The sequence below is a fragment of the Accipiter gentilis genome, chromosome 10 (genome assembly GCF_929443795.1).
Source record: "Accipiter gentilis chromosome 10, bAccGen1.1, whole genome shotgun sequence".
Classification (NCBI taxonomy): Eukaryota; Metazoa; Chordata; class Aves; order Accipitriformes; family Accipitridae; genus Astur; species Astur gentilis.
In genome coordinates this window covers 10,038,516-10,062,604 of record NC_064889.1, presented here as the reverse complement: position 1 = coordinate 10,062,604, position 24,089 = coordinate 10,038,516, and the positions used below count along the sequence as shown (strand labels likewise).

General features: G+C 40.3%; 1 protein-coding gene across 2 annotated transcripts in view; it reads left to right on the top strand.

Annotated features, from left to right (window-relative positions):
• MYZAP (myocardial zonula adherens protein) overlaps nucleotides 1-24,089 on the top strand; it is a 65,290-nt gene that overhangs the window by 18,887 nt on the left and 22,314 nt on the right. For both annotated transcript variants that reach the window (XM_049812237.1, XM_049812236.1), the window contains exons 5-10: nucleotides 2,217-2,330; nucleotides 3,187-3,339; nucleotides 5,621-5,746; nucleotides 6,611-6,739; nucleotides 11,527-11,612; nucleotides 15,519-15,624. In XM_049812237.1, the coding sequence (XP_049668194.1) occupies nucleotides 2,217-2,330; nucleotides 3,187-3,339; nucleotides 5,621-5,746; nucleotides 6,611-6,739; nucleotides 11,527-11,612; nucleotides 15,519-15,624 (714 nt within the window). The remainder of the gene's footprint in view (nucleotides 1-2,216; nucleotides 2,331-3,186; nucleotides 3,340-5,620; nucleotides 5,747-6,610; nucleotides 6,740-11,526; nucleotides 11,613-15,518; nucleotides 15,625-24,089) is intronic.

The window sequence follows — 24,089 nt, the reverse complement described above, 5'->3', positions numbered from 1 at the left end:
GTGCTTTTGCATATGGGATTACTAATTGCCTGCTTCTTGGAAATAAAAGAATGATCTTGATAGCATTGTCTTTGTGTATTGACAATTAGTGGAGATGTTTGTACCAGTAAGCTGCCAGGTGAATTGAATAAATAACCTACATAATTAGGAGTAACATGCAACTTGGTGTCATTTCAACAGGCTTTGCTCTGTTTTACTGACTTCATTGTTTAGACACTGTAGTAAAAGAGGTAGCAATATTCTTTAGTATTAAAGTGCTTGACAGTTCTAGAAATTACTTACCTTTTGGTTCTTGATTGAGGCTTTCAGTGGTCATTTGATGACCTTTCTTTCTTCTGACATGCTGCTTTAGCAATAAAAGCTACTGCAGTCTGTAGAAGCATCCTTCATAATAAACTGCTAAGTTCTTTGGTCCAAAAAATCTCCCTGAAAACTTGCTGTGGATTTTGCATTCAACATTGATTTTCACAGCCCTGGTTCAGATGAAGCTTTGGCAATTAAATGTATCCAGCCTTCAAGGGACTGAGACCCTGACTTGTGCCCTTCTGCTGTCCTCATTTGGAGGCTGTCAGCTCCCTGCATGCTGCATTATGTATAAAGATCAGAACTTGCTGTTAAACTGGTATTTTTATTCTGTGGCAACTAGTGTCAAAAAAACAACCAAAAAAATCACCCTGATTTGAGAGGAGGAGGGAGAGAAAACTGCACTTCTGTAAACTGTGTTAAATAGTCTTAATGATGCCAGCAAGGTGAGTCTCCCACCCAGTATGCATGCAGGCAAATGCTGATTCAGATGTTGTTTTGTTGCCATTGCTGCTGATCCTTACTGAATAGCAGTTGATGATATTCTGCACTTCCAGATCTTCTGTCAGACCTGTAGAAATCCTGCATGAGTCTGAACATCTCTCTTAATTAAGGGTTTCTGACCAGCTCTGACAGAATGTCTAGTTCTGCAGCAAATTAGCAGTTTATGAAGCACTCTTTCTGACATAAATGGCACATTATGAGACACCCTCCCCCCTTTTTTAATACTTAAGACTGCCTGAAAGAAAGCACAAGTGTTGTTCTACCTAATAATATATGCTTTTGTTTGTTTGGTTGGTTGCTTTGGTTTCTGTTTTTAGTTTTACATGACTGCCATCTTTCACACTATTTGGGGATCCTGTTTAAAATCCTTTATATACTCTTTGCTTCAGCTTTAAATCACTGTGCTTTTCCCCCATCAATTTCCAGGACTACTTATTGTTCATAAAGTTTGTTTGAAATTTGTACTTCCAATATCCTGCCCTGAGCAGTATGCTTCTTCATACAAATTCTTATCTTGTAACTTTCTTAATCAATCCAAAGCATTTCTGCTTTTCTTTGTTCGTTTGTTTTTACATGAACACACGTTTATATAGGGTTAACAGTAACTTCTGTTCCCTGTGCTGACCTAATCTGTGTATGACTTGGTTACTAAACATTCATTGTTCTCCATATCAGTCCCTAGTGTTCTTATGTTTTTATGAAGAAACAAGTCTGGTCTATTTAAGAATGTGAATTGGGCTGGCCTGCATTAGTAACATTTTTTTTCTCTTTATTATTGGATGGTTCATAATTATTTACACTGTTTGGGTTTTGGTCTCTTCTTAAATGATGTAATTTTTTGCCTTTTTTTTTACCCCTCCAGTTTTTAAGTGCATTTGTGTACTTAACAGAATATGACATATTATCATACAACAAAGCTCTCTGCTGACTTCTACCTGCTTCATATTGTTTCATCCTTAAGTCTTCTTGATGTTGCTTCTTTACATACCTGATTAGTCAGTTCCTTCTTAGTTAAAGCTATTCTACAGTTCACCCAAACCTTCATTTCTTGCATTCTTCTGCTTTTCATTCTGTGACTTTTTACAATCTGCCCTCTCTGTGTGTATAAACCAAGTAGACATCCGACAAGTGTCCTCTTGTCCTTTCAAAAAGAGCAGCTTTTACAGTGATTACAGACTAGCAATAAACATAGATACTTGTGCCTTATTTCTGTTAGCATATTTGGATACTAAGTTTTGTTTGTTTGTTTTTGAGGTGCAAGAATACGGTTTGAGGCCTGTATATTTTAAGCATCCTAGTACTGTGAAAATTAACCATGGGGTATTTCTCTTCCATAGCTCCCTTTGAAAGAATAGGTAAACTTAATCATTATTCTACATAAAACTTTTTTTTTTTTTTTTCCTGCTCAGGTGACAAATGCTCATCAGGAATCCTTAGAGAATCATGTGCGAGTGCAGGCTGCAGCCTTAGATAGCTTTAGTGAAATGAACAGCTCCTTGACATCAGCATCAATAGACTTGCAGGTACATTTTAATAGCTGTTTCACAGCTGACAACTGCCTTTTCTGACATGGATTTAAAAGCATACATAAAACATGGATGACAAATATAGATTCTAACACTAAACAAGCCTATAAAGTACTGTCTTGGATATCTATGGCAGCTAATTTAGGAAACTAAGAAAAAAAATTCCAACGCCTGTGTTTTTTTAAAAAACCTGTTAAAAATAGTATACAATAAAGAGATACTGATCTGCAGCAGACTAATGCCACTAGTTATGTCTCTACAAAAAGTCTAAGTTGAAAATGTGATTTGTTCTGTATTGTGGAAAATGGTACATCTGACTTACTCCTACCTTCACTGGTTAACATAAATGGAAGTGGCATGTTTGGATGCTAAACACTTGTGAGAATTTACATACTGTGAAATGTAGGGAGAGGGAGAAGATGGGAATGAATTTTCTGTTTTAAAGACTTCCAAATTCCCATGTATCTGAGCTGAACAACTTAAAGTTCCTGCTTTCTTGTATGTCACAGTTTTTCTCGGTCTAGTGCACTTAATACATATAGAATGGCCTTTGGAGAGAAGAAAACAAGATTGTTGGGAGTAGCATTCATACTGAAATGTATCCCTGTCCTTTCTTTTTTTATATAGTTTTCCAGGACTTGATTTCATTGAGCATGTCCTCATGGAAAGACATCCTAGCAAACTAAACACAACCAAAGCCATAAATTTAAATGTTAAAACTTGCAAAACTGTTCATGCTGCATTGATACATCAGGAAATTCTTAAATGTTCTGTCTGTTCCATAATCTCTTGGCTGTATTAGTTCACCAGACTGATTATGATTTTTAATATGTGGTTTCCCTCTTTCTTCTAGAAAACTCTAGTGGATGTTACATTGGAGAACACCGATATAAGGGAACAAATAAGGAATTTAAAACATACACATGAGCAATCTATGGAAAAGCTGAGAGAGAAGCAAAAGCAACTGGAAACAGCACAAATTGAAAATCAGTTACTGAAATTAAAGGTGCGGTATATAAACTCCCCTGAAAATATTGCACAGCATGGGCATTAGAAGTATGTTAAATTAATTCCTTGGCCTTATTTGTAAAGGGTTCTTCATGCCTTCATCGTTCCGTAGAGCTGACATATTCCTGCGAATCAATACTCTTTTAATAGCAAAGAATCTCAGCTGGCAGCAGTCAGTCTTTCTATAACGTGGGATTACCATTCAGGGATGTTGGCAGGTGAAAATTCAAATAATTAAATGGTTATTAGTGTCCATTGCTGTAAGTAAGGGAATATTATAACTGTACACAGTGCTATAAGAATTTCTTGATGTTGAATTTGTTTATTTGGTATTGCACAATTTTTAATAGGTAATCTGTTAAGTCTTACAAGCATATGGTCAGCAGATACATGCTGTAAGAGCAAGTGTCTTGGAAAGAGAATTAAGCTATTTCTTTCAGAGAAATGTACAGGAATAAAATGCAAACTGGAAGGTTTTATATGCCAGAAAGCTTGACTGTTTTATCCCCTCCTCTGCCAAATGTATTCCTTTAATCTCATTTAAAAAAACCACAACAAACCACGCCCCAACCAAAAATACCTCTTCTGGAAACCTTTGTCTCTCTTAAAATTGCTCAAAATAGACTAATTTGGGTATAGTACTGTATTGGAATCTGTCATTGTGAAATTAAAATGACTGCTGATTTATTCATATTTAATTAATGAGGAAAAAGTTTAAATTTTTACCTCAAAGTTGCAGTTTTATTACAAACTTAGTGGATAAAATACCTCATTGCTGTCTTTGAAAGTTAAGCATAAAATTGTGTATCAAAGATACTAAGACATCTTGGATGTTCACCATTCCAGTGGTGAACGTAAGATGGTGTGGAATCTGGGAGGTTAACAGTTGAAAAGCAGTAACTACCTTCTGGGTAGGAGAACACATCCATGTAGCTTATTAAGTAGGTTTGGTTTATTCATACAATCATAACAATAACTGAGGTTGGAGACATTGCTTAAGAGTACTGTTATAGATGCCCTGATGCGTCTACCTTTTTATGCTTGTTTTTACTCTCATTGCTCAAGCTATAAGCAAAGGAATGATGGAAAGACAGTGCCAGAGATCATATTCCAGTTCAGTGTATCTTAAGAACTCTGAGTTTTCATTGTTGGCTTTTTCTGAACTATAGGATTCTTTCAGGCTTCCTAAAATGTGGAAGGTTTTGTGTTGTACTGAAACTTAATTTAACTCCACTCCCTCTCATAAAGTGCAGGTTACTATCCCTGCCCCAGTGTTGGTCTAGGTGAGATGCCAAAGGGGGCAATTGCAGTACAAGTGGAGTCCTTCAGAGCTCAGTCCCTTTTCAAAGGGTAAAATATACTGTTGTTATCCTACAGGATAGTAAAACAGCTTGTTCCCACCATGCAAGATAGACACAATGGTTTAATAAATCTTTCAGTCCTTCAAACGAAAAAAATGAACCCAAAATGTTAATCATCAGAATCGGGTATTTGATGGCTGTGTAAACTGTAGCGATCAGCAGGGAACACTTTATTCTTCTTCCAGATGACAGTATATTCCTCCTCTTCCTGACGTTTTTGTAGCACCCACAGCATTTTGCTATAACCTTGTCTGATTTATAGCATCTCTGGTAAGAGAACTATGTTCTGGACCAGCTATTTTACTTTGCTTTTATTGCGGTTTACAGAGTAGATGGGTTTAAGCTGTGAATACCCTATCTGGTGTCCAATCACTGAGGGTGTGGTTCAGTATTTTGAGCCAACAGACGGGAAATCCTGTCTCTGAATTACCATTCCTGCCCTCTTCCCTATAGCAGTAGTAAAGTTTCTGGTCCTGTGGTTAAAAATTAACCCTTCCAAACCCCCAAGTATATTAATTTTAAGTCTGATTGTTCCCTGCTATGCTTTGCTCTGTGGTCACCCCAGTTCTTGTGCCTACACAAAGAGCAGTATGTGAAAAAGCAAGAGAGAGGAGGGAGGGTACAGCAGTGTCTTCTAGTTAACAACACATACTTACGTCAAGCTTAAAGGAATTATTGCTTTGAATGGTCGTGGTCATCCAGAAACAGGAGTTGAGTCTAGACCATCTCTAATCCATGTTTCTATAAAATGGGGGAAGACAAATGCTCTAGATGCAAATAAAAATCTGCTTCAGCAGTGTTAAAGTTATAACAAGGTGAGCTGAAGTTCAAAGTGTTACACTCACATCATATGAACTTTGTTTCTCCTGCTGCCAGCAGTGCTTTACTGACTGATGGGTCAACTTTCCCCTCTCATAGGTGGAATCGTCACAGGAAGCCAATGCTGAAGTCATGAGAGAGATGACAAGAAAACTCTATAGTCAGTATGAGGAAAAAATGCGAGAAGAGGAGCAGAAACATAAAGCTGAGAAAGAAATCCTCCTAGTATGTACAGCCAGTCTGTATGAGTGGTGCTTAGCTTGGGTGTCATTTCTCAGTCACTTAATACTCCAGAGTTGACATGTGTTCTTTCACTCCTGTCTCTGTGACTAGTCATGCCATAATTACTAAACTTTCCAAGCTTTGGGGGTTGTATGGCTAAGAAAAGAATGTGTTCAAACACAGTAACAGTGATGATAATGTAGATTTCAAAATTTGAAATGGAGTAAGTTGGGTTTTTTAACTTCTGATTCTCTAAAAAAAGAGGAAAATATAATTTCTAATTTTAGTGATAGTTTAAGAAGGGGAGGCGGAACAACTTCATTGGACGCTACTGGAGCAAGAACTCTTCCTGTCCCCTGGTTTCCCTCCACCCCCAAGTAAAATGTTTCTATGAGCAGTTAGTCATTGCATTTTTCTAACCAATAAAGATAGGTAATGACTGAGATTGAAGGTAGATTCCCCAGTGTCTTTCTATTCATACTGTTTTATATGTGAGGAAAGTACAAAGCTAAACGTAGCATTCTGAACAGCAAAGTTTGCCATCTTCTGCAGCAGCGTGTGTTTCTTATGCTGTTACTTCACGGCATCCTCAGAAGAGAAAAAAATTATCTAAGAAACGGGTAAAAATTTTTCTTAGATTTTCGTAATGATGCTTTACAAACACCTATGCAATTTGAAGTGCCCCACATCTTTTGGTTTATACAATTCACATTTAGGGTCACAGGTCTTCCAGGCTTCTGGGCGGGTGTAGTGAAAAGCTTTGAGCACAGCTTAAAAGCTATTTAGGCCTGGCTGTATGGCCTAAAAAAAAAAAATCCTCATCAATATATTGGATGTCAACGTGACTGTAGGTGTCCTTATTTGAAGGAGGAAACGAATCGGCTTCTGAAGGCTATTGAAGAGGCAAATAAGAAGATGCAGATTACAGAAACAAGCATACAGGAAAAAGACCAGAGAATTGGTGAGCTGGACCGACTGATTGAACGCATGGAAGAGGTATGAGACTTAGTTGATTGATAGCTTTAAAGGAAATGCAGAACTGCATGGAGGAAATTTTTTTTTTTTTAATTTAATTTTTCGTTCTTTTGTCTTCTGCTCAGTATCCTGTTCAGTAACATACCATTGCTGTTTGCATCTTACTTATGTATCCATATAAGTAAATGGACCTGGACTACTGTAGAGACACTGTGATTAAGTAGTTCTTCTGTCTCGCTAGTGGTCTTTACAGTCAGGACTGCCTAAAGTGTCAAAATTTATTTAGTAAATTAACCAATATTTTAAAGAAAGAGTTAAAAAAGGCCAGTCAGTCTTCCTTCAGTGTGCAAGTTCTCCTAAACCTAATGAAGTAGTAATCATAAATGATCCAAAGTCTCTTAGAAATGCTGTTGGTGGGTCCATGGAGTGCATGGACCTCTGCCTGGGGATGGATAAGGAGCTGACCGAGAGCTTAGGGGTCAGGATTAAATGGAGGGCAGGGACAGGTGACATTATAGTGGGGGTCTGCTACAGGCCACCCAACCAGGAAGACTGAGCAGATGAGACCCTCTATAGACAGATAGGAGCTGCCTTATGTTCAAAAGCCCTGGTCCTCAAGGGAGGTTTCAACCACCATGATATCTGTTGGAGGGACGACACAGTGGGGCATAAGCCTGAAGGTTCCTGGAATATGCTGATGACAGCTTTCTTCTCCAAGTGACAGAGGACCCCATGAGGACAGGTGCTATGCTGGACCTTGTTCTCACCGACAAGGAGGATCTGGTGGGGAATATGAAGCTCAAGGGCAGCCTTGGCTGCAGTGACCATGAAATGGTGGAGTTCAGGATCCTTAGGGCAGCGAGGAGGGTGCACAGCAAGCTCAATACCCTGGACTTCATGAGAGCGAACTTTGGCCTCTTCAAAGATCTGCTTGGTAGAATACCATGGGATAAAGCCCTGGAGGGGAGAGGGGCCCAAGAAAGCCCAAGAAAATTCAAGGATCAGCTGCTCCAAGGTCAGGAGTGATGCATCCCAACAAAGAGGAAGTCAGACAAAAATGCCAGGAGGCCTGCATGGAAGAACCAGGAGCTCCTGGACAAACTCAAACACAAAAAGGAAGCCTACAGAGGGTGGAAGCAAGGACCGGTAGCCTGAGAAGAATACAGAGAAATTGTCTAGACACCCAGGGATCAGGTTAGGAAAGCTAAAGCCCTGATAGAATTAAATCTGGCTGGGAATGTCAAGGGCAACATGAAAGGCTTCTATAGGTACATCAGTGATAAAAGGAAGACTAGAGAAAATGCGGACCCTCTCCAGAAGGAAAAAGGAGACCTGGTTTCCCGGGACATGGACAAGGCTGAGGTAATCAATGACTTTTTTGCCTCAGTCTTCAGTGGTGAGTGCTCCAGCCACACCACCCAAGTCACAGAAGGCAAAGGCAGGGACCAGGAGAACTAAGAACCACCCACTGTAGGAGAAGATCAGGTTTGAGACCATCTAAGGAACCTGAAGGTGCACAAGTCCATGGGACCTGATGAGGTGCATCCACGGGTCTTGAGGGAACTGGCAGATGAAGTGGCTAAGCCACTACCCATCATATTTGAGAAGTGGCAGTCCAAGGAAGTTCCCACTGACTGGAAAAGGGGAAATTTAACCCCATTTTTAAAAAGGGGAAAAAAGGAAGACCCAGGGAACTACAGGCTCACCTCTGTGCCCAGCAAGATTATGGAGCGGATCCTCCTGGAAACTATGCTAGGGCACATGGAAAATAATGAGATGATTGGTGACAGCCAATGTGCCTTCACTAAGGGCAAATTCTGCCTGACAAATTCTGTAGCCTTCTACGATGGGGTTACAGCAATGGTGGATGAGGGAAGAACTGACATCATCTACCTGGACTTGTGCAAAGCATTTGACGCTGTCCCACACAACATCCTTGTTGCTTAATTGGAGAGACACGGATTTGACGGATGGACCACTTGGTGGAGAAGGAATTGGCTGGATGGTCGCACTCAAAAGAGTTGCAGTGAACAGCTCGATGTCCGAGTGGAGACCGGTGACGGCTGGCGTTCCTCAGTGGTCAGTATTGGGACCGGCGCTGTTTAATGTCTTTGTCGGCAACACGGACAGTGGGATTGAGCGCACCCTCAGCAAGTTTGCTGAGGACACCAAGCTGTGTGGTGCGGTTGACACGCTGGAGTGGAGTGATGCCATCCAGAGGGACCTTGACAGACTTGAGAGGTGGGCCTGTGCTAATCTCATGACATTCAACAAGGCAAGGTCCTGCACATGGGTTGGGGCAATCCCAAGCACAAATACAGTCTGGGCGATGAGTGGGTTGAGAGCAGCCCTAAGGAGGACTTGGGGGTTTAGTGGATGAAAAACTGTATATGAGCCAACAATGTGTGCTCCCAGCCCAGAAAGCCAGTTGCATCCTGGGCTGCATCAAAAGAAGCATGACCAGCAGGTCAAGGGAGGTGATTCTCCCCCTCTGCTCCACCCTCATGAGACTCCACCTGGAGTACTGTGTTCAGCTCTGGGGCCCCCAACATACAAAAGACATGGACCTGCTTGAGCAGGTCCAGAGGAGCACCATGAAGATGATCAGGGGCTGGAGCGCCTCTCCTATGAAGACAGGCTGAGAGAGTTGAGGTCGTTTAGCCTGGAGAAGAGAAGGCTCTGGGGACACCTTATAGCAGCCTCCCAGTACCTAAAGGGTGCCTATAGGAAAGCTGGAGAGGGACTTTTTACAAGGGCATGTAGCGATAGGACAAGGGGTAGTGGCTTTAAACTGAAAGAGGGTAGATTTAGATACAAGGAAGAGATTCTTCACTGTGAGGGCAGTGAGACACTGGAACAGGTTGCCCAGAGAGGCTGTGGATGTCCCATCCCTGGAAGTGTTCGAGGCCAGGTTGGATGGGGCTTTGAGCAACCTGGTCTAGTGGAAGGTGTCCCTGCCCATGGCAGGGGGGCTGGAACTAGATGATCTTTCAGGTCCCTTCCAACCCAAACCATTCTATGATTCTATGGTTGATTAAAATGCATTTTAGTTAGGAATAGACCTTACTATTTAGCTATTTATAGTCCTGATTGGAATTGTGTGTCCAAATTTCTCCACATGTGGATGAAATGCTAAACTGAAAGCTTCAGACTAAAATGTTTTGAGGTTTTTTTGTGGGTATGTAGCAACCACTTAATCTTCCATGCAGATATCTATCTTATTTAGATTATGGCTCAGAATATTTTGAGGAGAGAAGAAAAAATCATTTTTACTGCCTTTTAATCCAAAACTTAAGTTTTTCCTTTCTTGCTAGCAGAATTATGCCTCTCCCTGGCTAAATATGCCCTACCAAACTGTAGTTGAGAGCAGGTTTTTGACAATTTACTTTTAAAGCTCTGAAAGCAGAAATGCTGAGACACATTTCCCTCTTGTAACACTGGCAGCACTACTGTAAAACTAGTTGTAGCAGTTTTTGCATTGCTTCTTTTTATTTCCTGCTTTTTCTTCTCTTTTATGGACTTTGCTCTAGGGCAAAACTCAGACTAGTAGTCAGATGATTATTATTTTAATGTATTGTTAAGCCTAAGTGTATCACAGTACCCTCCTTGCATAATACAATGCATCTGAATCTCATTTGTTGAACCTTTTCAGGTATCTGAAAAAGTTTTGTATCTTCTGTCTCAAACATTTACGGTGAAATTTCCTTTTCGTTTTGTGGTATCATTCACCTAGCTGTGAATGAATGTTATTTAGTCCTTAGACTGAATAGGGGATAGTATAAGAGCAGGCCTTCCAAAAGACTCTGATGCTCTTGGATGTACTTCGGCATTTCTTATCTCATTCAGTAGCCGGCATCTCATTACCTTTAAAGATCTGTGCCTTGCTATCTAAAATACAGAAGCAGAGAGCATTCTAGTAAGTAGAGAGAATATGATCTTCTGTTTTTACAAGTGAAGTGTTTATTCACCACCTTTAGTTTAGTATAGTAAATATTTGTTACTGAGAAACAGATTCTTATAAGCCAGTCTTGTTAGTTTGACTGGTTAGTCTAATGTGCATTTGTATTGAGCCCCTTTTGTTTAATGCTTGCAAATCTATTAGTAGAATTAGCGATTACGCTGAGAAATCGTTCAGCTTAATATTCCCCTTTAGTAGCTCTGTTAACGTCATCTGGGCTTCAGCCTACAACTTGTAAGTATTATGCAGTGAATAAAGGATTGCGATATAGTTCTTAAGTACAGATGAGTTTCTTCACGTTGATTATTTAATTTGCTCTTATCTGGCTGATACTTGCAGAGTAAACCTGAATGTCTCTTAAATTCCCATTAAAGTGGATAGCATACTCCTCTGTTAATTTCTGTTGACTCAGTTCCCAAGTTGATACAGATCTTCACGAGTACTGTGCCGGTGGACACCTAAAAAATTGTAATATTTTGGGGAGGAAAATTGAGCAATACCTTTTATCTCAGCCTTGGATTGAGAGATCTTTTTGGAGGGATAACATGGAAAATTTTACATTTATGTAAAGATTGTGATGACTCATCTTTTTATTAAAAAAATTAAGTTTCAAGTACAACTGTACATCTTTGAATAGGAAATGGAAAACTCTTTTTTTCCATGCATAGCTGGGAATTTGATTTTATTATTATGCATTCTGTGCTCCTTGGCTACAGGAAATGCATCAATTTTGTTTAATCAGTTTCTATTTTAATTTCACAAATGATCTTTGGAATTGCAATGAAATATGCTTTGTGAAGCCTTTACATTTTGACAAACAGAGAACTGAAGGATAACATTTCTTGTTTAGGAACGTCACCAGCTGCAAAAACAACTTGAACTAAATGAAATACAAATATCTGGAGCAAAATCTGAAAACAACTGTGACAGTGAAAGGTGAGATATGTCTTGTCTGTGGAAATTCTAGTATTGCTAGGAAACTTTAGGGGTGGATTGGTTTGGTTGCTTTTGAAGACATCTGAATTTTATTTTTTCTAACTTTAAAACTGCAGTCTGGTAGGAATTGTCCATCTGGATATAAGTTTATTTACATACAAAATATCAAGAGGATTAATTTTTGCAACAAAAACCACTTTTGTGCATCTTTCTTGAAAAGTTGTTAGCGAGTATGCAGAGTACATTTTAGGTGGAACAAGTTGTGCTATATTTGTGGAGTGCATTTTTCTTAAATCTGCATTCCGAAATTCAGCACAGTATGATTCTCACTATGAATACTTTGATTATCTCCTTCTAGAGAGAACTGCTCAACACAGTTCTAAAAGAAAAGACAGTCTGTATCCTGTATTAAGCTGTAAGACATCCCCTTTGAAAAGAACTCTTGAAGAGAGCAAGAGTTTTTCATATAACTGCCAGAGGCCTCTTTTCTTATATAAAAGAGGGAAAGCAGGGGACTATATTTGAGGCTTGGAGGTGCAGATCTACACATGTGGTACACATTAACATATGCACATGAACAAAATGAAGGTGTGGAGGAAATTTGTCATGTAGCATCACAGTGCAGAAATAAGCTATTAAGTTATTTGGGGAAAGTGAGGGTCATGTTTCTGGCAGTGAGACCTCTGTGAATGGTTGTCCTCAAAAGCATGAGGCTTGGAAGCAAGGTCTAGTGGTGTGGTGGCACCTGGATGTGCTGTTTCTGCCCACAGGTGGCATGTGCATCCATTACTACTTCTTTGAGACTGACATAGCACCATGACCAGGCAGAAGAAAGCTTCAAGCAAAGCCAGAGACAAAGTTTGAAGAGAAGTCTATACAGCACTGAAACAGTGTAACTGCCATTGGAGTGAAAATTGCATCTGCCACTCAAAGGTTTATATGACACTACCTGAGTGGGTAAAGATGATTTATAAGCAGAGACTGAAAAATTGTACTTGATTACTACTTATATTTCTGTGGCACCCAGAAATTCAGTTTTAAGGTTTTGGTATCCCACTGTTCTTTAGGAAGCATAATCATAAAGGGAGGTCCCTGCCAAGACCTTCTCATTGCCTAGTTGTATTGATCTGAGACCAGCTTATCCAGTTTCAGGGTAATAACAGCTTTTCACAACAGCCTGTTAAAATAATAATTTGAAGTTAATTGATGCCACATAAAACATAGAATATGGAGATGAAAGATAATTGCTTTCTTCCTTTACCTTTGGATAACAGACACTCTTCTCACTTCAGTGAATCCTGCCCTGTCCACTCAGCATGAAAAGTTATGCTGCAGTAAAAAGGGTAAAGGCCATATTCAGACAGGAGTTTGTGCAATGCAAGCAAGCACACAGCTGTAATCTATACAATACAAGCAATGAATCTGTGTTCAGATGTTCGTAAGTTTTCTTTACCTGTTTCTACCCAACCAGACACTTGAGCTCCACCTGAGGAAGGACTTCTGTTCCATTGCTATCAGGGCTTAAAATTCTGAATCTTTCAATGAGAGACCACATATGTGTTACAATCGCAATCAAAATGTAAATTGCGGGTTTGTGAGATCTTAATATGCAGGATTGAAAAACCTGCGGCAATGCCTTGATTTTTTGAGTCCTTGTCAAAGTGCTGCAGTTACAGTTCTGTAGAGTACTTCACTGCTAGAGACTCTTTCTGGCGGGGAAACAGCATACAATTCAGTCATTCATTGGAATAATGTCATACAGTTTGCCATCTGCTGCTTTGCCTTAGAATGGTTGTTCTGTTTGCAACTTCAACAGTTTCTTCTTGTGATGGGTTGACCCTGGCTGAACACCAGGTGCCCACCAAAGCTGTTCTATCACTCCCCCATCCTCAGCTGGACAGGGGAGAGAAAATATAACAAAAGGCTTGCGGGTCGAGATAAGGACAGGAGAGATCATTCACTATTACCGTCACGGGCAAAACAGACTCAATTTGGGAAAATTAACTCAATTTATTACAAATCAACCAGAGCAAGGTAATGAGAAATAAAACAAAATCTCAGAACACCTTCCCACCAGCCCTCCCTTCTTCCCGGGCACAACTTCACTCCCGGATTTCACCACCAAGCCCCCCCAGCGGCACAGGGGGACAGGGATGGGGTTTATGGTCATCACACGTTATTTTCTGCCACTTCACCTCCTCAGGGCGAGGGCTGATCACACTCTTCCCCTGCTCTGGCGTGGGGTCCCACCCACGGGAGACAGTCCTCCACGAACTTCTCCAATGTGGGCCATTCCCACGGGCTGCAGTTCTTCACGAACTGCTCCAGCATGGGTCCATTCCACAGTGTGCAGTCCTTCAGGAGCACACTGCTCCAGCGCGGGTCCCCCACGGGGTCACAAGTCCTGCCAGAAAACCTGCTCTGTGGGCTCCTCTCTCCTCAGATCCGCAGGTCCTGCCAGGAACCTGCTCCAGCGCAGACTTCCCACGGGGTCACAGCCTCCTTCGGGAACCCACCTGCTCCGGTGTGGGGTCCTCCACGAGCTACAGGTGGATATCTGCTCCACCGTGGACCTCCCTGGGCTGCAGGGGAACAGCCTGCCTCACCAGGGTCTTCCCCACGGGCTGCAGGGGAATCTTCGCTCCGGCGCCTGGAGCGTCTCCTCCCCCTCCTTCTTCACTGACCTTGGTGTCCGCAGGCTTGTTTCTCTTACATGTTCTCACTCCTCACTCCGGCAGCTGTTTTCTCCCCGTACCAACTTTTTTCCTTCTTAAAAATGTTATCACAGAGGCGTTACCACTATCACTGATTGGCTCGGCCTTGGCCGGCGGTGGGTCCGTCTTAGAGCCGGCTGGTATGGGCTCGCTCTCTCTCAAACACAGGGGAAGCTTCCAGCAGCTTCTTACAGAAGCCACCCCTGTAAGCCCCCCCCCCCCCCCCCCCCCCCCCCGCTACCAAAACCTGGCCAGACAAAACCAATACACTTCTGCTGTGCACAGACCAAGATGAAAAGAGCCTTTTTGGTTTTGATTCCCTTCCTCCACTTCTCAAATTCTGTCCAGTCCTGAACCTAGGAGTACAGAAGTTTATTTTGTAAGCAAGCAATTGCTTTATTTGAAGAATTTCAAGAATTGTACCTTCAGATAAAAATGGAGGCTCCCACGGCCAACATGTCAAAAACTTATTAAAAAGCATCCCTCCTGTTTCTTTGCATATTCTAAAACTACTTTTCTGGCAAGCTGTCAAACCAACTTGTGGCAGGAGTTCTGTGGTTGTTCAATTTCTGTGTTAGATTCTGCATTTCTTTAAATCTGCTTATCTAAGGAGTTGTACATACAAACTTAAAACATCCAGAACAATTCCTGCTGACTGTTGATGAGTTAATACTACTCCAGTTAGCATTCTGTTGCTGTTGGCAACTATGCCAAATCCTTGACTCAAGGCTTTCCTGTAGTAGGAGAGCTTTTAAAAGGATGTCAGCAGATGTGCTTCCTGGCTTTTATTTAGTATATATTTCCAAAAAGTTTGCAGGTGGTAATAAGTCAAGGTAAATGTGTCTTTCTGGTGATAAAGATCTAGTTGTCTAAATGCCTTTCACTTCAAGGAAAAACAGACATCTTGAGATGAGCATTGTCAAATTGTTTAACTGTCAGCACTTCAGGCTCTGAGTAAGCATGCCAGTATGCAAGAGAAAGGTGAGTTGGCTTGGGTGGAGACAACCACTTTGTCTAAAAGACTACCATGAAAATATACTTTGGACAAATTGACATCTGTCAGTGGAATTTGATTTGCCTACCTCTTGACCTAGTCTTTCTGATTTATGGTGGAATTGTGTGGGTTGTTCTTGTTTTGCTTGTACTGCATAGCTCCCCACTTAGATGCTTAAATTCTTCCATGTTTTGCTAGGTCACAGCATTTGGAGGAGGTAGCAGCTAGTCTAAGAGAGCGAATCAAACATCTGGATGATATGGTCCACTGCCAACAGAAGAAAGTCAAGCACATGGTTGAGGAGGTGAGATCTAGTAAAACAATTCTGAGTCTTTTGGGAACACTGATTCTTTTAGTACATAATCGAAAGAGATCTCTGTTCTGTGTGCAGTTTCCTTATGCCACCTTAGTTACAAACAGAATGGAAGCATCTGGAGCTACTGAAGCAGAAAGACTAGGTGAAAGCAGTTTAATGCAGTGGCTGTGGGTTATATACTGTGATCTTTAGGCTGATGCTAATTCTGGAACTCCTCATCGTAGTCAAGGAAATACAATGTTCAACTTAATTTGAAGCATTCAGAGGGTAACTGCAGAAACAACGCAGACTAGTCATTAAGGGTCTCCTTACTGTACAGAAGTGGAAGGCAAAAACTGCCCCCCTCCCTTTTTTTTTTTTTTAATTTTTTTAATGTGGTTCATCACAGAAATAGGCAGGCAAACACAGTTTTTCACCATTCATCTTTTTCACCCTGGTCTTGGGACATCACCTTAGCTGATATAAATTCCTGTAAAATTTAAGTGGCTTTCTGCTGGAAAGCTGCTTTAGGTTACAGGCTACCTACATGCCAGGAAACTGTTTAGCAGTCAGAAGGCTGTGATGGCAAACATTTCTGTTTCTCCAAGTGGATGAAAGAATGACATGGGAAATAGGTAAATTAAGTCTGAATTGGAGCTTTACAAAGCAGACTGACAGCACTTTTACACTAAGCCTTTCTATTGCACAGAGGATAGGCATTCATGAAATATCTTATATTTGTATTTGGACATCACACATTCACAAAATCAAATGTTTGTAAAACATTCTAACCTAAGGCATTCTTTCTGCATTCACAATGTGCTCTTACAGGATTTCTCATTAGACATGGGGTTTTTCCATTTTTTATCAGGGTGGTATTTATATATATCTTTCTCTCCTATATATGTATCTATATATATCCTATACTTATATATATATATATATATTTACCTATGTTTGTTTTGTTTTATAAGATTCTGATGTAGTCCTGCTGTATGATCAGATGTGTGATAGTGTCTTTTACACAGAGGGATGCAAAAGTATCTCTTTGCATTAAAGTTATTCTGTCATATCATCAGTATAGAAGACTGGTATGAAGTCTTGAGGTTTTGTTTCTAGTTCAGCTTGCCATTTTCACTGTTTTCAAGCATCATAGCAGGTGGTCTAAAACAGAGCTAACAATCTTTATACCATGTATTCTATTAAGGAAAACTTCTCCGATCTAATAATCCAGTCTATCAACAATTCTTTAATCTGTTTTGTATCTCTCCAAGCCAACCGCCATACTATGAGCTTTTTTTTGTTCTAACCAAAAGTTCTAAAGGACTTGTCACTTTGTGATACATGTGGCAACCTAGATGATTCTAGTAATATATAAGAAGATGGTGGGCTAAACTTTGTCCTTTATTACTAAATTTATTTTAAACTGCTCAACGTAACCTGACCTCTAGTGGGCTGCATTGGTATAACAAATACTATCAGTTCCATGGGGTATTTTGGCAAAAACACATATAAAGCTTGGATCAATGATTATTATTTCATAAATATTAGGTTTAATGAGTGAGTTTAGCTTGTTGATTCCTTGTAATGTATGTGTGCTGGTGCCTTCATATACATAGAAAGCCCTTCTAGATCTTTTGGTTATCCTGTTTAACAAGTAGAATGTTAGGTGGCCAACTCACTACTTATCTGTCAAATATGTCTACTTTTTATGGATGTCTGACTACCTGCTTTTCAAAATCAATTAAATCTCTGTACAAATTCTTGACTCCCATGTAGCCATAGGGAATATGTTTTTGCTCTCTCATTTGGTCCTTGTGTGTCTTAATTTTTCTTTAATTCAGTTTCCTTGAGAACTGCATGAACGCATGTAGCTACATCTGTATTTTCATTAGTGAGCTAACTAAAGACTCCTGTAACAGAGGTTTGATCAGGTCAGATGGTACCAAATACATTAGGCACTTAATGCTTTTTTAATTTTATGCTATCTGTGGTTTATGTTTGCATTGTGTTTGAGGAAATATCTATGATATAGTTGGCATGCACTATTTTAAACTGGATTCTTTTAAATAAAGGCCTAAAAATAGGAGCTTTAATAGTACAGAGAAGAGTAGCTGTCCACCATGGGGGAAGATAAAAAGCGTTGCAGATGTGTATGCTCTGAGCTATCCACACATGTGGTAGTTTGCATGATTTTGTGCACTTCTCTACGTAAATATTAGAAAAGTATTTTTAGGCTCACTTTAAGCAACACTTACTAACTATGCCAGAGGCTGAAAAATCAGCAACAAAGATACTTCTTAAAAGGTAGGCTGTTGAAAAGGAATGCTATCTGAAGAGTCTGTTCTCGAGTTAAGGTAAAAACTAGTGAGCAGCAGTACTAAACTTACTTTCTAGAGTAAATAGGGAAGATTTTGTAATTGCACTACTATTTAAGTCCCAGAAAATGTGTTCATTGCATATTTGAATGCAAGTCCTCACTACATTAAATTTAACCAAATGCAGACTGTAACAGCTAGGGATATTTAGAAAACCGTTATGAAAACCTGCCGTGTTACTCGTTATTGCAATACTTTCATGGCTGGTATCTGTAAAGTAACATTCCATCTTAGGGTTTATGAGGGTATTATAATGATCAATAACTTGCATTTAAATAATATAATTGAGAAAGACAGAATGAACAAAGCAGCTAGAAAGCCTGCTTTCTGAAATGCTTAGCTTCTCTGTTGCATGGGAATAGACCAAGAACAGGCCAACCTGGGAAACTGAGAAGTGGAAAGAAAGTAAATAGTCAAAATTATGAACAGTGCTTTTGTTAGAAGCTGAAACAAAGATACTGTATGAACTAGGTCAGAATGATGGCTAAGCCTATACTTGCTTGACTACAGGATGAACTTTATTTAGTGTTAATCTTGGTATATTTGGACACAGATGTGAAGTATAAATGAGGGGTTTATTCTTTCAGTGTAAACCACAATGGGTTTCATCTCCAATTTAGACAAAGTGCAGCTACAGAAATGAACATCATTTCAAAGGGGTGTTGAACAAACAAGATATGCTGCTTCAAACTCATATGGAGAACTGTCAAAATCAAACAAGTGCTGAACGATGAATCTGCTGGCTGAAAAATCACAAAATAGATTGCTCTTCAGGCCTTTTTAGGGAAAAATAGTGGATCATTTGCAAGTGACAGATACAGGGCATTCTGTAAAAGAATAGCAAGCAGTCAGGAGGAAGTGAAAGAGAAGCTTTATAGTGGAGTTTTGTAATGCAGTAGGTAGCTCTAACACCTCCAGTGCTGTTTTGATGGCATTTAAAAATGTGTTAGGAGACTGTGGTCAGTCCTAATCTAGGCATGCATGAAAGGGGATGCTGGCAGAGAAGGACCAAATGTAAGAGGCCATGGAGAAAAAGAGTATTAAAGCCTTCGTTTTCATAGGACCCACCTTGTTGGCACTGAACACAGTAGGTACATGACCTGTGGAATTTAGGCCAGGCAGAGGACAATCACAGTTCAGTGTGTTTATACTCCTTAGCGAAGAAACCATTTGCTTCTATATTTTTTTCCTCTGAAAATAAATCCTTCTATCTCAGGCATTAATAGAACCTTTTTCAACTTGACCTAGTCAGACCAGCCATAAATTAAATAGGAGAATGGAAAACAACTTTCAGAAGAAAATAAATGGAAGAAATAAAATGCGCATTTGCTGGAGTCAGTGACCTTCAACATCTCTGTGTGCTAGATCACACACACACACATTTTTCAGCCTCATAGGGATTCTCTGCTGTGATAGCTAAGATCTCAGCCCATTAGAGCACCAGCTGATCAGAAAGTTATCCTGCATAGTCTTAAAGTCTCATGTTCATGATGTCCAATAGAGAGAGATTGCAGCTTATTTAAGGCTGACAGGTTTATCCCTGTGTTGAACTTGTTTGTTAAATAAACCTATTTGTTCCCAGCTTAGTGCAGTACATTTTACATGAAGTGCTGGCAGTTGAAAGAGCAGGACCTGCATTTGGCAGGTGTATAGAAACCTAGCCCTTTTCTCATACTATTTGTACATATCTGGCTTTCAAAAAAAGAGTGAGAAGAGACAGGTGGCCAGCGTGGGTCACCTAGAGCTCAGTGGTGAAGTCAGTGAACATTAGTAATGGTTAGACTTGACTAGCTTTTTTGTTTATTTGGTTTTAGCCCTTGCTTTTGTAGCCATCTTAAAGTACGGCTGGGCAGCGAGAGACTTTCAAAGACAATCCAGGAAAAAGCCAGTTTGATCAGAGGAAGAATTTGCAGGGAGACTCACAGCATGAAAGGTGGAAGCATGCAAACTTCAGGGCCTTCCACTAAGGACTTTCCAATGCAGAGACTGAATTGGGCAGCCAAATGCAGGCACAGAGGCACTATGGGAGGGCATGGGAAGCTGCTACCACATTGTTTCTTTCAGGGTTGAAATTGCTGTTGTTCTGTGAGAGGGCTGAAAGCTTGTCTTTTAAGTTACCTGTTCGATATGGTCAGTTTATCCTGTCTGTGCCAGTGTAGGAGATGGGAGAGAGTTTAGTGTAAGATAAAGCTAAAAGTCTTCAAATGAAATACAAAACATTGATTTTTAAATCAGCAGCAGAAGTATTTCCTGGCTTGATCTCAATTTAAAACCTGGAGAGATTTAAGAGAATTTTACTTTTGAGATTTGTGCAATTGACATTGAAATGGATTGCAGTTTCATGGCACAATAAGTTTATTTTATATGTATTACTGTTTCATTGTTGAGAAGCAGGAGAGGGAAGGAAATAAGCATTTACATTTTGTAAGCAAGGCGAGTGCGTTCATGCAGATATAGGGAGTTGTTCTGAAGAGGACTGAGATGAGAAAAGGATATTTTATTCCATGCCAAGAAATTATCTACAGAACTCGCATTTCACATGAAATCCCCCTAACTACTGAATTGAACTGTCTCTAGGTCATGGCCCATGAGCTGTTCTCCAGCTTTAGTCTCAGATTCGTTGGATAATAAATGGTGACCAAACACCAGGGAGAAGCTGTATCCTCTTCTGTTGTGGAAGATACTTGCATGAAAGGACAAAGTGCTAATGAGCAAATGATATCCCAAATACAGAAGATACTTTGTACTGCATAAATGGGGAATAAAGAAGAAATTTTTCCATGAAAGACTTAACCAGCTGAAAACTTCTGTGTCAAGATACTCCAACTCCAGATATAAAGCAAAATATCCCAGTTTTAATATGGAAGTACAGTTTCAATTTTAGGTCAAGTAAAAAGCCATACAGAAGCATAGAGGAAGAGAAGATGGAATTACCAGCCACAGACAGATGCCAAATTTTTATTAACCGAAATCTGTATTGCATAGTACCTACAGTAAAAACAAAACAACAACAAAACACACAACAAAAAGATGTAGAAAGAGAAACCCACCTTGGGAGCTTGGAGGAAGAAGATAAACAGCAGAACATAAATAACTTGCCAACCCCCCAGTTCAAGCATTTGGCATACCTCAGTGGACTTGAGCAATGCAGTACATTGCTTATCTATTGGCAGAAGTATAATCACTGCTGGTATTGGGTGAGAGTGTTTATTCATGCATAGCATCAGCTCTTTCAGGTGGGAATTGCCTGGCCAAGTCATTAATTAGAAAACTTGGACATTACTAAGGTAGCTTTTGATAAGGTGTGTTGAACTGTTAGACAATGTGCCAATGTCTATAACTCATTAGGACATCTAGGCCCTGCAGGCCTGCGTTAGCAATAGATGTACATCAAAGACTGGTGTAATGTGTTCATACAGCTCATTAGTTTAGGAAGGTCTCAGAGGTGGTGCATTGACTTAAATCAATCAGCTGTTACTTTTTCTGTAAATACAATATGAGTTTTAAAATACAAAAACTATTGAGGGATCGCTCAAGTGATTTAAGGAGGATTGAAAGGAGAAGGTGCTCATTCCTACTGTATTATGTTCCCTGAAAAAATTTCAACACTTGTCTAGCCTCTGATAAATACCACTTAAGGTCCAGTGAAATATTGGACTGAGTCAAATCTTGTTCTTGTACAGCAATTACAGCCTGAGAGTTCAGGCTGATGTTGCAATGTCTTGTTTTGTATCATATAGTATGTGTTTGTCCTGTGTTTCATCATATTTATGACCAGTTTGTTCATGTTTCTATATCAGTGTTACAGATGCATAATCCATTAATGGTAGATGAATAAGGAAAATACACAATGCTTGAATAATATATAATACTTAAATATATTAACACTGTCATATTCTGATAAATATTTTAAACTACTGGATGACAATATCAAGTGGTAAATATTGACTGAATTTACCTAACAGCTGGATCTGTTCCAATGCAATAGATCACTGTATATTTCAAGCCTCTAGAACTGTGTCTGAATACACAGAATAAAACAACGTTTGCTATTTCAGACTTTCTTTATAAAGGTTCTGCAATTGGACAGAACTTTAACTTTCTCTTAAGATGCTTTTTCCTTCTGCTTTAATTGCTTTGTAATTCTGTTGACTCCTCTTCTAATATCACTACTTGCATCTCCAGCATTTTTTTAGAGAGTCTTTCTTTTAGATCTTGCAGTTCTCTTGACTGTTCTTCTTAGGCGTTCTATCCATGTGTCCTGGTTTCAGCTGGGATGGAGTTAGTTGTCCTCCTAGTAGCTGGTACAGTGCTATGTTTTGAGTTCAGTATGAGAAGAATGTTGGTAACACTGATGTTTTTGGTTGTCGCTAAGTAATGTTTAGTCTAAAGTCAAGGATTTTTCAGCTTCTCATGCCTAGCCAGCGAGAAAGCTGGAGGGGCACAAGAAGTTGGCACAGGACACAGCCAGGGCACCTGACCCAAAGTGGCCAAGGGGGTATTCCATACTGTGTGACGTCCCATCTAGTATAGGAACCGGGGGGAGTGGGGGCGGGGGAATCACCGCTCGGGGACTAGCTGGGTGTCGATCGGCGGGTGGTGAGCAATTGCACTGTGCATCATTTGTATATTCCAATCCTTTTATTATTACTACTGTCATTTTATTAGTGTTATCGTTGTCATTATTAGTTTCTTCTTTTTATATTCTATTAAACCATTCTTATCTCAACCCACAAGTTTTACTTCTTTTCCTGATTTTTCTCCCCCATCCTACTGGGCGGGGGGGGGGAGTGAGTGAGCGGCTGTGTGGTGCTTAGTTGCTGGCTGGGGATAAACCACACCACCATGAGATCAATTTAACGCTGTTGACTCATACATCTAGCTTTCCATCTTACTGAAGCAAAGTTTAGTTGCTTGGTGGAGCAAGAGAAATTCAGAAATTCAGCTCTTACTAGAAAGTATTTACACAGTCTATTCAAGTAGCAGGACAATTTTGTTTAGTATTTGAGGAAATGCATTGAAGACTCTACAAGGTGCGGTAGTGAGAAAGAAACACATCTTCATTGATGGAATGGACAATAAGAATTTAATTTTCTGGGAGTTGCTACAAGATAAGGTGACAATCTGGGAGTTGAGAGAGTTTGAGAGAAATGACCTTAAGGTTTCAGAAGGAGGCAAAAACATAGAGTTGCTAACAGCCATAGGACTGAATCAAGGAGGAGAGCGCTTGAAAAGAAGTTCTGTGGCCATATTAATCCTGAGACAATGGATAAATCCAGGATGATTCACATTGCATGTGGGGCCTTACATGCTGATTCAGATCATTAGAAATTGCAGTGGGTTATGTGAAATGCAAGCTGCACACCCAGCACAATCTGCAGGGAACTTCCAGGATCCTGCCATGATGAGGAGAAATCAGGTGCCCTTCCTCTGCCTGACAGCCAAATGCTGGGGATTGAAGAGGGGTGGCCGCAGGGCTGAGCTTATGTGCACCCCACCGCATTACCCTGTTGCCAGATACAGAGCTCCTGAGCAGCATGTGTGTACTGAGACCAGGCCAGGGAATTCATCTTTCCTAGTTGTTACAGCACTGGGGGGATTGCTCCCCAGCCCCTGGGATGCCTAAGAGCACGTGATGCCCCTTAGTCGCTGGCAGACCAGATAAATTACAAACCATAGCTTGGGCCTTGTAGCTCTTCCCTTCCCAGTTTTGGAATGGTCAGATGTCTCCCAAGGGAGAAGGAAAAGCAGGAGGAATGAATAAAGTGGGGTGGGGGAGGCAAGAGAGAATGAAGTGATAGGAAAAAGGGTGATAGTATCACCCAGGGTTGCTAAACTCACATTTTTGCTGTTGGCAGAACTGTTTTGAAAGGAATGAGTGTCATTAATGTAAAATGATATTGCTAAGTAGGTTGCCAGTTTTGTTTGACTGCTTAATGTGGACATGAAGGTTGTAAAAACACTGGTAGAAACATGGAGGGAAAAGAACAGCTAGTCAGTCTAACAGTGCAAGTCAGGTCAAGAGGTAAGTGCTAGGGGAGGTCTGTCTGGGCATTTCCAGAGAAGGTTGGAAGAGGAGAGGCTGAAGGATGTACC